The sequence below is a fragment of the Oryzias melastigma genome, linkage group LG13 (genome assembly GCF_002922805.2).
Source record: "Oryzias melastigma strain HK-1 linkage group LG13, ASM292280v2, whole genome shotgun sequence".
Classification (NCBI taxonomy): domain Eukaryota; kingdom Metazoa; phylum Chordata; class Actinopteri; order Beloniformes; family Adrianichthyidae; genus Oryzias; species Oryzias melastigma.
The window spans coordinates 19,050,652-19,062,618 of NC_050524.1; the positions used below are offsets into that span (position 1 = coordinate 19,050,652).

The 11,967-nt window shown below is 36.9% G+C and overlaps 1 protein-coding gene across 2 annotated transcripts in view; it reads left to right on the forward strand.

Moving 5' to 3' along the window:
- Positions 1–11,967, forward strand: part of zgc:172282 (leucine-rich repeat and fibronectin type III domain-containing protein 1-like protein) — a 161,699-nt gene that overhangs the window by 83,509 nt on the left and 66,223 nt on the right. For both annotated transcript variants that reach the window (XM_024277816.2, XM_024277814.2), the window contains exon 3: positions 11,644–11,859. In XM_024277816.2, the coding sequence (XP_024133584.1) occupies positions 11,667–11,859 (193 nt within the window). In that variant the 5' untranslated portion in view covers positions 11,644–11,666. The remainder of the gene's footprint in view (positions 1–11,643; positions 11,860–11,967) is intronic.

An 11,967-nucleotide genomic window follows, 5' to 3' on the forward strand; every position in this document is an offset into this window, starting at 1 on the left:
TCCATTCCACAGTCCAACCCAGAACTAAGGGGTGAATTTCTAATAAGCTCCTCCTGCTCTGCATAAAATGTGTCTTAAAAAACAAAAAACTTTTTAGATTTTGGCTAAAAACAGAATAATCGTAATTAAAAGACCACTGGGAATCGTTTTAAGATAGAAGAAATATATAGTTGGAGTGTGACTTAAAAGATCACTGTGACAATTGGATAAGCAAAACAATAAGAAATATAAAATTTTACAAATCAAAACAAAATAAAATTAAAAAAAAAAAAAACGTAACAAAACAAAAGTATTTCAATTGAAATGATGGACAAACGTCATCACATCATCATCCGATCAGGGATGTCCCATACTACCTTACTTTTCTGGATTCCTTAAAAAAAAAGATGTAAACGTTGTAATGAAAATAACGTGAATTTTCAGAAAACAAAATGAAATGATGTGTGACATGATGACATAATTTCCACCGAAAGGTTTTTAGCTTGAAGCGATAATGGATTTAATCATCCAATCAGCACTGTCCCATTGAACCTACCTTTACCGGTTTCTTATTGTGTTTTAATTTTTAACATTTGACTTCTGGAATTTTTTTGTTTAATTTTTATTTATTTATTTTTTGGAATTGTGTTCTGGTTTTTGGTATTTTTTTAGTAAATATGTTTAAATGTAATATTATTTTCTAATATTTCTAAATATATCCATCCATCCATTTTCTTGACCGCTTCTTCCCTTTCGGGGTCGCGGGGGTGCCGGAGCCTATCCCGGCTACTGAAGGGCGAAGGCGGGGTTCACCCTGGACAGGTCGCCAGTCTGTCGCAGGGCCTCAATCACACACACATCCACTCTCACAGACACACCTAGGGGCAATTTTAGGGTCACCAATGAACCTACGGAGCATGTTTTTGGACGGTGGGAGGAAGCCGGAGTCCCCGGTGAAAACCCACGCATGCACGGGGAGAACATGCAAACTCCACACAGAAAGGTCCCAGCCGGGAGTCGAACCGGGGCCTTCTCGCTGTGAGGCGAGAGCGCTAACCACTGCGCCACCGTGCAGCCCTTCTAAATATATTTCTAATATATATATTTTTTTTATAATAGTTTTTCTTTTTTAACTGCTGTTACCTTTAATGTTTTCCTGTTGAGTAGTTTGTTGGTGTGATTTGCTCTTCAGGGTTTAAGTATGAATAGCTGGTTATGTTCTGTAAAGGTAAAAAGATCAGAGCAACACTTCTTAAAATTGCATGTGCTTATATTCTGGGAGTTTGAACTCCCAAAGCAAAACCTACTTTGAGTTGAGCCTTCTTTTATTGCAAATGTCTGCCAAAAAAAATGTGGAATCATATATGAAATGACCCTGAATACAGAATTTTAGCTACATGCGACTTGTGAGGAGAGTTCACAGCTCCCAATCAAACTTCGAAAAAGTTAGCTGACCACTGCATGTTCCACGTTAGTGTGGAGAATAAAATAAAATGTGAAATCCACATATTTCTTAGCTGCGGGTGAGGAGCAGATTGAATTACTTTTAAGTGTGTGGCAGCTTTAAGAATGCTTCCAGCCCATATGCAGTTCTGTATGTGTCAGGAGACTTGATCAAGAGTCTGGTGTTTAATTTAAAGACCACATGATGGTCAGCATGGGGTTACATCCAGTAGACATGCTGATTAAAGGAAATGGAGATGTAAATACATTTATTTATCCAAGGGGTTCTAAAAATAACCTGACAGGTGAAGTCAGCAAAGTGGGATTGCAGATGTTTTAGTAAATCCAGTTAAATTCTACGGACTTGACATGAAAATGTTTTTTTTTAAACTCTTAAAGTTCAAACCTTTACAAGTCCAGGAGAATAAAATTAAATCAAAGATCTGCTCGCGATTGATGATTTATGTAAATGTGGTGATTCAGTACAGGAGACAAGAAATGGGAGAGATTGGTTGACAAGGTCAACATCCAATCAGGATGCAGAACCATATGAACTGTACAAAAATAGCATAAAAAGTTGAAAAATTCTGCAAAACAGAGCATGAGGTGATCCGCAATATTGCGACCGACCACTGTATAATTAAGCAAAATGCATGAAAGCTTTGAACAGGTGTTAGTCTTACTTAGATATTATTAACACTCAGATTAGATTTCATCAAGCTGAGTCATTATGTTTACTCAATGGGTATTAGATTCATCAACAGAAAATTCATTTTAAAATGAAATATAGATCTTTAAAAGGAGCTACGGGGCAAAGGTGCATGATCAACACTGATTAATTCAGAATCTTACTCTATCGATTAATTCTTTTTCATATTCATTTTAAAGCTTCATACCATTTAGAGTTACTATATTTCAGAATTATGCATAAGCACGGCACACAAAGAAATTAAGTAAGAGTAGAGTTTTTGTGGCCACACTAAGAAAACTGAATTCAGTCTAAATCTGTTATAATAAGATGCAGAGATACAGCTTCAGTGACTACTTATTTATTACGATTCTTTTGAATACATTAATGACTGCATTTACACACATCAGTGAATAAAGATAATCATTATTTTGTCCAGAAGGATTTTTTTTTTTTTTAGAAAAAGACTAACAGCAAATTATGACTATAAAGCATCCAAAATAATTCCCCATCATTCACGCACAACAGCTCAATACAAACTGTTCAATTAAAATGAAACTTAAAACCTTGATTATAGTGGAAGCAGGAACACTGTTGTTTATTTCGTTACCTTATTTTAAAGAACAGCCAATATCACACTCCGAAAAAAAGGAAATAAAGTAGTAGTACTAGTACTTCTGATNNNAAATTATTGCCTTCCACGCTAGACCTCTGCTGTGTTTCTTCCGGGTTCCAGCGTCTGGGTCGCTACGTGTTCTGTAGTCATGACAGGCGGTTGCTCCCTGTCTTGTTTTTTTGAGTTCAAGTCCTTCTTGTTGCTTTTTGATTAAAATCTTACATGATAAATGTATTCATCACCAAAAGGCTATTCATTTAGTTAGCATTCGGTAGGAAGGAGTTAGCTGGAAAAGAAAAAGATGTATTTCCACATTAGTGTAATTACTTCACACCGGTGTGGAGAAGCTATTAAAGAAAACAAGCAAAAGTAAGAAGAGGATTAGAAGGTACCTGATCAAAGAAAATGATTAGATTTATAAGCCTAAGCTGGGCATTAAACACAAATACAATTGAAATAGGTACTTAATATTTTTGAATGTCAAAGAGATCTAACAACATTAACAGTGCTTCTGTCAAAAGAAGCTTTAGGCACGAGATTAATAGACAAAACATCCATGCAACCAGTGGGCTTAACGTTTTTCATCTTGTTTAGAGTCATGGGAGCCTATAGCTGCAGCTATTAATAATAAAATGGAAGAAGACGATGGTCATCCACCCCCACCTTACTGGTGAATGGACTAAGCTTTTCTGTAATGCTGCGATCACACCAAACATCAAATTAGTGTCAGCCGGCTCTATGTGGATAAGCAGTGGATTTGCTGCTCGATATAGTCCAAAACTGTGTTCATAAACTTGACCCTTCAGACGCATATGGGAGGAGCTACCACCAAATCGCTACTGATCGCTACATGGAGTGGGGTCTTTCTGTGTAAATCTCCCTTATAATGCATGATGTTGAGAGATCAGGTTTATTTATTTAAAAGAACTCCACAAACGCATTGGTAATCACATCTCCATGTTTGGGTTCATGAGATCATTCAGACTCTCCCTGAACGGTAACTCCCAACAACAGAAGCTGCTTATGAATGACAGCCAAACTCAACAGTATGTCCGTCTGTCTTTGACCCAGTTTGACGCCTTGCTGTTAGTCTGAGGAGGAAATAAATAAAAGTAAGAATAAATTTGGGGATCTTTTTATTATTGTCTCGATGGAAAAAAGAAAAATATCATGAAGATCAGAAGGAGAATTATCAGATTCTCCCTCATGTTTAACCGGCTGATCGTGTCATTGAACACATCACATACCCAAATCTTAGCCCCTAATTTGTTTATGTGACGTGTGTTGTTTGCCTAAGTTCAGTCTTCTACGTAAACTTTGGATTTGCCGTCCAAATCCCACCGCGCTAAAACTGCACTGCAGAAGCTCCGATCGCGTCCATACATTGACTTCACATTGAAACTGGACGCCTCTGCCGCGCTAATCGCATTTGGTGTCAACGCAACAAAGCTGGGTTCATTATTTGATTTCCAAGTCAAGAAATGTAAAGGGCCTTTTGGTTTTAGCTTTAATCCAATGCATGTCTTTTCACTCTTTTCGATGGTTAGGGGTATGATTGTACAACATGCCTGTAGACACCATGGCAAAGGTAAATAGCAAAACAGATTCATTTTTCTTAGACCTTGAATAAACAGAATGCCAAAATCCTTCTGAAGCAGAAAAGCCTTGACAGCCATTTAATTCCTTAAATTGCCTCTGAAAGCCATAATATTCCATTTTTTTTCTCCCTCAGTAATAAAAAAAAATGTATTAGCATTTGAAGGCCAAAGGATAATAATATTATCTATGAGCTCTCAAAGTGTGTCCCCCCAGGTGCAAGGATCAGTTCAAAGCAGAACCGGAAGCTTGTGCACACACTGCGACAGGAAGTGTGTGTTTGCGTGCTAGTCTACGCTTGTTTTACTGTGTGTGTGCGTCTGTGTGTAATCAGCTCCCTAAAGCAACAGCTGCACAACAAGCTTCAGAGTACAGAAACCTTCGATGTGATGACTTCCAACTGACACGCGGGTTTCCTTAACCAAATTCGCTGCCTCCCTGCTCATCATTTTCTTGTGTTCCCCTTGTCTCGTCTGTCATCTGTGAGGAAAGATCACTCTCTCGTGTTTGTGTATTCTTGTACCTTTATCTCTTTTTCTGCTATTTACTCGCTCCATTTCTCCCTTCTTCTTCTCTTTTATTAGTAATGTTTTTTGTTTTTTTTGGGAAAATCACCCTTATTATCAAATTAAAACTGTTTGCCGCCTCTTCCTGCATAAATGAGGTGCATCTGTCAGAATTAAACCTGTAGAAATCACTGAATATGAGCAGATGACGAAAAGGGGAAGAAAAAAAAACAGACAAAAAACAGGAAAAACATAGAAATATGTACAAATAAGAGTAAAAAGATGATGGGGTAAAAATGATACAGCAGGAGTGTCAGCATAGAACTTGTACAATGAAAAGATCTATACTTAGATGTTTCATTCAGTACTATGTTTAGTGTGAGAGCCCTATTATCTAGTCAGCTTTTGAAATATATAGATGGAGGAAGGCACAAGATGAAATCACATTTTGCCGTGTTTTTTCTTGGTTCTTAGACTGCAGTATCGGCCACCTTCTAATGGCTGGTTCGGGCATAAGACCGTCACAGATATAGAGGTGAAAGCATAAATGGAGGGTAGAGGCTTTCCTTCCTCCATCTTCTGGTGATAGTGAAATATTAATGAAAACATCTTGCTGTCTAGTCTGTAAAGTTTTCCAGAGGAAGGTTGGCTGTGCCTGTTCAAGTGTATAAAACAGCTTTACATGTGCATGTTCTGGTGGATCATCGTGTGCTGCTTAATCCGTCTTCTTTTCTCTTGCTGCCACACACCACTCTATGCTTTCTTTTTTTTCTGGATAATAATGCAAGTGAACCATGGAAAGGAACATCGTTTTAATAGACTGTTTATAAGGAGATAAGAGCATTAAGATGCACTGTTTAAAGTTAATTACATTCATTTAAGCAGTACACTGACCATTTAAGACAGGAGTCTGCAACCTTCAACCCTTAAGGAGCCATTTGGGTCGATTTTATCACTGAGAACAACAACCCAGTATGAGCCACAAAGTCCAACTTCACCCTTAAAATAAATACATAAATAATGTGTATTTTATTGTTACTATAATGATAATTATTGTTGTTTTAAACTAGCCATTTTTAAAAATATCTAATAGTTTATAACTTTTGATAGAGGGTGACAGCATCCCCTTTTAAAATAAAAAAAAAACACCTTGTGCCACCTTAATGCAGAAAATGTAGTAGCAGGTAGTGTGATGTCAGCAGTACTGAAGTATTAAAAATAACACCAATTTATTTTACCATTTGTGGTACATCTCAGTCATGCATTCTTAAAATTAACAAACTAAAGTAAAATAAGAGCTGTTCAACTATTTTTAAACCATAAGGCACAGTAAAAAACATTTTATTTGTTAAAAAAATAAATGTGTATAATGTGTATAATTCTTAGGTATAATTTCTGGTTGTGGTTACTGACCTCAAATTGATTTTGAATGGTACACAGTGAGTGTTTTAACTTTAGTAAACTATGAAGAATTAACTGATTGTAGGAGAATTACTCCAACTATAGTCAGGAACCACCCTAATTATTAGACCTGTATACTGTCTCTCAATTGTTTATGAATGAGTTAAATTAAGTTCAGGTTATTTTTTTCTACTATTTACTTACTTTTTGCTTGACAGGAACTTTTTAAAGTTGAAAAACTTTTTTTTTCAGAGTCACAATAGAGGGGCAAAAGAGACACATTTTTTTCATGTAAAAACCTTTATTCAGGGATTGTCAGACTTTTTGACAAAATTTTACTCTCAGTGCTTCAGAAGATCATTCTAGGCTTCTAATTCATGTTTTCCTTAAAAAACTCACAGATTTTTTTTTAAATCTAAATGGACAAAACTGAACATTGTAGATGCTTTGCTCTCTTTCAAAAGCATTTGTTGGGTCTTGTGCCGCTTCACGTTTCCCCCTGAAAGTAAAAAAGTAAAAAAAAAAAAAAAACACTCTGGTGCAAGTTAAAAACTTTTTTTTTTTAAACTTAGATTTTTTTTTTTATGTTCTTTTTGGGGCTCCGTAAACATAAAAGGATGGAGAAGTTACAATGAAGATACAGCAGAATGTGATTGAGGCATAAACTGGGTAATTTGGCCTAAAAAGCCAAACCTAATTCAAGTCAATGGAAAAGGTCAAAGAAAATATATAAATAAATATTGAATAGTAAGAAAAAGAACAAATAGTTAAATAATCCTCCCATTAGTGGCTTGAATCTTTTTCTCATCAATGAGTCACTGACAGAATCCCAAACTGGTTTTATCTGCCTGAACTTGGTCTAACTTTTAGAACAGAGTACATCTTAGATGGCGTCCACTCCCCCACAGGGCCAAACAGAGGCACAAACAGCCAAGCATTCTCACACCTATGAAAAATTTACAAGCACCTATAAACCTGGAATAGATGTTTCAGTTGTGAGTCACTGCACTGAGTCAGTTTGTATCAAAGATATTTGTGTTTGGCTGAAATTAACTTCTGTATCACTTTTATTTATAGCAGAAATGAAGAATTCTGACTAATCAAGCAAAGTCACTAGAAAACAAACTGAGTTTAGATTAATGTGGTTAAAATTTCACAAATACAAATGAGAACAATTCTGACTTGATAAAAGAACAAAGATGTAAAATTCAAGTTCATTGTAGTACAAGTAAGACTTTGCGTGATTTAAAAAAGATACTACACAGCTGTGATTTGAGTCTGGAGCAGCTGCGCCGCCATATCAGCGAGAACAAAGAGTACATGTTTCCTCACTGATTTCAGAGGGCGAAAAGCTCCGCTCAGTCAAGTCTGTATTTCTAGTTATCCCTAAAGAGTAAATGCTTCATCTTTCATTCTCTTCCATTCCAAATCTGTGCCAGAAACTGTATAAGGTGTGGTATGTCGCTGCAGCACCATAGATCCTTAGTACCACCTGACTTCATGCAAAAACTTTTTCAGGTGTTTTACCAGCAATTTCACAGCTAAGATCTAAAAATTAATAGATATGTTTTCTCTTTATTAAAAAAAATCGAATGCATATAGAATAATTAAAATGAATCTATTTTGAAAAATTGGATAAAATATCTTCCAGCTTAATTAAGAAGCAGTTTACTCACCTCCATGACCCTTATATTTACATGGCTAATGGTGACTAATATTGAGATTATTTCTGCTTGGTTGTCATGGAAACAGTTTTTGTGTCACCAAGGCTGAGTATTTATTCTGTTTTCATCTGATGAAGACATTGTAAACTGACTGTCTTGATATGTGGCTGTAATAAAATGTAATAGTTTGTCACAGAGTGGGAGCACAGGCGTAGAAATATTGTGATCGCTCCATGAATTCAGTCTTTTTTCACCCTGGTTTCTTTGTGACTTCTCCAAAGAAACGTCCGTGTCCGACACAATTCTCACAGATGTAAGTTTTGATTTGGTGAGGAAGCGAGCTTTCCGCTTTCCAACCATGTGATGAGACACTCAGGTGACAATGTGGCGGGTGGGGGTGGGGTGTAGTGTGGGAGGAAAAGGGTTGTTTGCTTGCCAACTTGTGGGGGCGGAGTTTAAAATTAGATAAACTGATAGGTACATCTAATTTTAATAGTTTGTGATAAGGGAATGTATTGCATAAAAAACAAATAAAAGTGGTCAGAATAGTTTAGGGAAAATGAATGCAATAAATACTTTAAAATTAGTATCATTAATGAAGCCCTTCTGCATTAATTCTCTGAAACGCCACGGTTTTCTCCCTCTGCAATGATCCAGATTCATTTCTTGTGAGATTTACAGACCAATCTTACACTTTTTCATAGTACCGTACACAGACTCACACTACACCCCCACAACCATGACAGACACACACACTCTTCCCACCTCCTTGCTGTTACCATCCGCATTTCATTGGCTGTTGCTAAGTTACAAGCCCCCATCAAGTTTTTTTTTTCTTTTTCGGCAGCCAATCAAGCCTTTGCCCTCACCCCTGCTTTTGACTGAAACCCCATTCTCTTGGAGCACTTTGTTTTTGCTTAAGATTCATCTCTTGTTGTCGTCTCGGCTTTTTTGCCCCAAACTTTTACACTTTTCTATGATTTTGACCAGGTTGTCTTTTTTTTTTTTATTTATTGATCACACTTTTTTTTTCTTTTTGCTGCCACAATTCATTCATGGATTATGACATGATTATATAACCAGCAGGGGAGATACAGCTGCCATTTTGTATATTGACACATTATTAATATGTAAATCTGATGTAAATCTCTCTTTTTCTTTATTGTTTTCCTTAAACCAAAGGATTTTATTCAGCAACAAAACAGTCGATTTATAGGCCCTATAGACACATGTATAGCAGACACATGCATTTCTCTTTTAACAAACATACCATTCAAAGTGCATGTGTGTGCAGTGTGTGAATGCACCAGATGGATGTTCCTGCTTTCAAGATCACTAATAACCTGGCATCCCCACAAACACAACATCCCCCTTCACACTTCACACACACAAAGGCTAGCACTTACCAGCAACTGAACACTTCCACAAGATCCACATATATATATATATATGGCCTTTGCATTTATCTTTATCAATGCATTTACAGTATGCATCCACGCACATCTGTTCAAGACTGAATTCCCATCACATATGTAACTACAACCACTGGTAGATATTCAATATTTGCATCTTCTTGGATCCATCCGTGCATGTTTAGTTAAGAAGAGAACCAACGAAATGAGAGACCATGCAAACAGGTCTATACCTTCTGGCACATGCACAGTTCATTTTACACACAATCCCTTCCAGTGCTTCTGAGAGAAAAAAAAAAGCTGACAGGACAATCCATATCAATTGCAAAGTGCAGAGCACTCTGCAGTTGCAGCGTGAACCTAATGTGTGTGTTTTACATGTATAAACCACTGCAGTGTTGAAATTACTCTTATACAACTGTTTTTTAAAGTTATAAAAAAAACAAAAATGTATGTTAAAATGATTTGTGTTGTCATCTTTTCATCTTCCCTACCTTCCATTATCCTGCTGTATTCATTCATTTTTGTTAATTAAATTAGTAGCTTGTTTTACTTGATTACCTTTCTTCCAATAACGACTTAGGGTCTTCTAACCTCGTGGTCAATACAGATGTTTCTAAACACAATCAAGTGTAGGTAACTGATTGCAGCGCTGCTCTTTACTTGACTCCATTTTGCACAGTATACTTTGCACTTCGTTGTAGATCTAAGCCCCTACTGGTTTTGTGCCGAGTACCTGTTCTTGATTCCTCATGAAGATCAATAAAACTATTCCGTCTGTCTAGCCACTAGTGGGTTTTCTCAATACCAGTCACTAGGCCATGATCTGTGTGGACCATAAGCCAAAGTTCAGAACCACTGACTATAAAAGAACTGGACTGAGCGTGTGTGACATCACCCATAGAAAATGGCTTACTTTTGGCTCCAACCAAATAAAATCAATTCAGTCACCATTGTTAAGCAATACAGTCGTTGTCGTGTTGTAGTCAGATAACGTCTGCAAGCAGTGATTGGTCCAAGTCAGTCTGAGTCAATGTTTCTATGGTAACCACTCTTGCCAATCAGGAATGAGCATGTTGGAGATCCACACCCCTTCCATCAAAAGTAGGCTCGGGAGAATCTGTCGATCACACTACAGAAATAAATATGAAAAAAAAGTCTGACTAGCAAGAACATGTTAAAAAAAGGGTAGGAGCTCAAGAATGTTTATTTTGAGCAATATATTGATTGAGTTATAGATGTTTATTTCTCAATTGAAGTCTATGGGATTCCGGCTTCATGGAGCTGGTGGATAATTCCTATTTTGAACGTGAGGCGAGAAATCCTTTAGTCAATGTTCGGAACACACGTATATACATTTATCACATTAAACTAGGAGATGAAAATCCCAGTGTTGCAGACTCAAGGACAGATTTAACAGAAGTAACAGAATGAAAGTTAGACCAGTCCAAAGTCAGCCACAAATAATACTAGAGACTAAATGCATTACATGAACATCTTGAGTTCAGATACTAGTATTTTGGTTTTCTGAATACTGTATTCTCCTGAGTATAAGTTGCACCAGCTTATGAGTCGCTGTAGCTAAAGAATGCACAATAAAGAAGTCACAATGGAGTTTAAGTCGCACTTTTGGGAAAAAGCACAAAGCTTCTGAGAAAATCTGCCTAGCCTGGAGTACAGCTGCGTTCACACCTAATAGAATTCATCAAATTTGCATCCGCAGCCTATTTTTCGACAAGGATCAAATTTGTCTCCTGAGTATAAGTTGCACACCTGGCCAAATTATGCAAAAAACTTAAACCTATACTCCAAAAATTGTGGTACTCAATATATATATATATATGCTAAAAGCGGTGTATTGGGTAAAAACTTACATAATCAGGTAAAAATTATCAACTTTGATGGCATATTCGAATTCAGTCCACCTGACCATGTTAGTGAAAGTAACCAAAACCACTTGGCCAAAGTTTAGAATCAAACCTGCCTGAAAGTAGATCTAGAAAAAAATCTATTTAAGTGAAAATAATCTTTGCAAGAGCACTATTTTACCTTTCCACTTGCAATTTTGAATTACCAATAAATTCATGAGGATTCACTACAAGAACAAAGAAACACATAAGATTTCCTACCAGAGGGATGAAGTTTCACCTGTGTTACACCTGTGGATTCAAAGGAAAACTGCAAAAATGTTAGTGCACCTGAACAGTGCCAATGAAAGCAAACAAATAAATGTTATCAAATACATAAAGGTTACAACAAGTTCACCTATTTGTTACTTGTGAGCAACCACATCCCCTTTTTTTTCTGTCACTCATTCTTGTGTTCTTTGTGTCCCCAGTTCCCCGTTCCCTGTGGAGGATAATGGAACGGCTGTGGTTCTCTCTGCTGTTGCTGGCAGCAGTATGCAGGGGGCAACCATGTCCAAAGCGCTGCATGTGCCAGAGCCTTTCTCCATCGCTAGCGATCCTCTGCTCTAAGACAGGCCTGCTTTTTGTTCCTGCTGCCATTGATCGACGCACAGTGGAGCTTCGCCTTCAAGAGAACTTCATCACAGGTACCTTATTTACACTTTTGTAAATTTCCATGTCATCTGAATGATAAACCCTCATTTATTTTAAAAGCAGCTGAACCTTAAATATTGGCTCTATGATGTAATTTACTT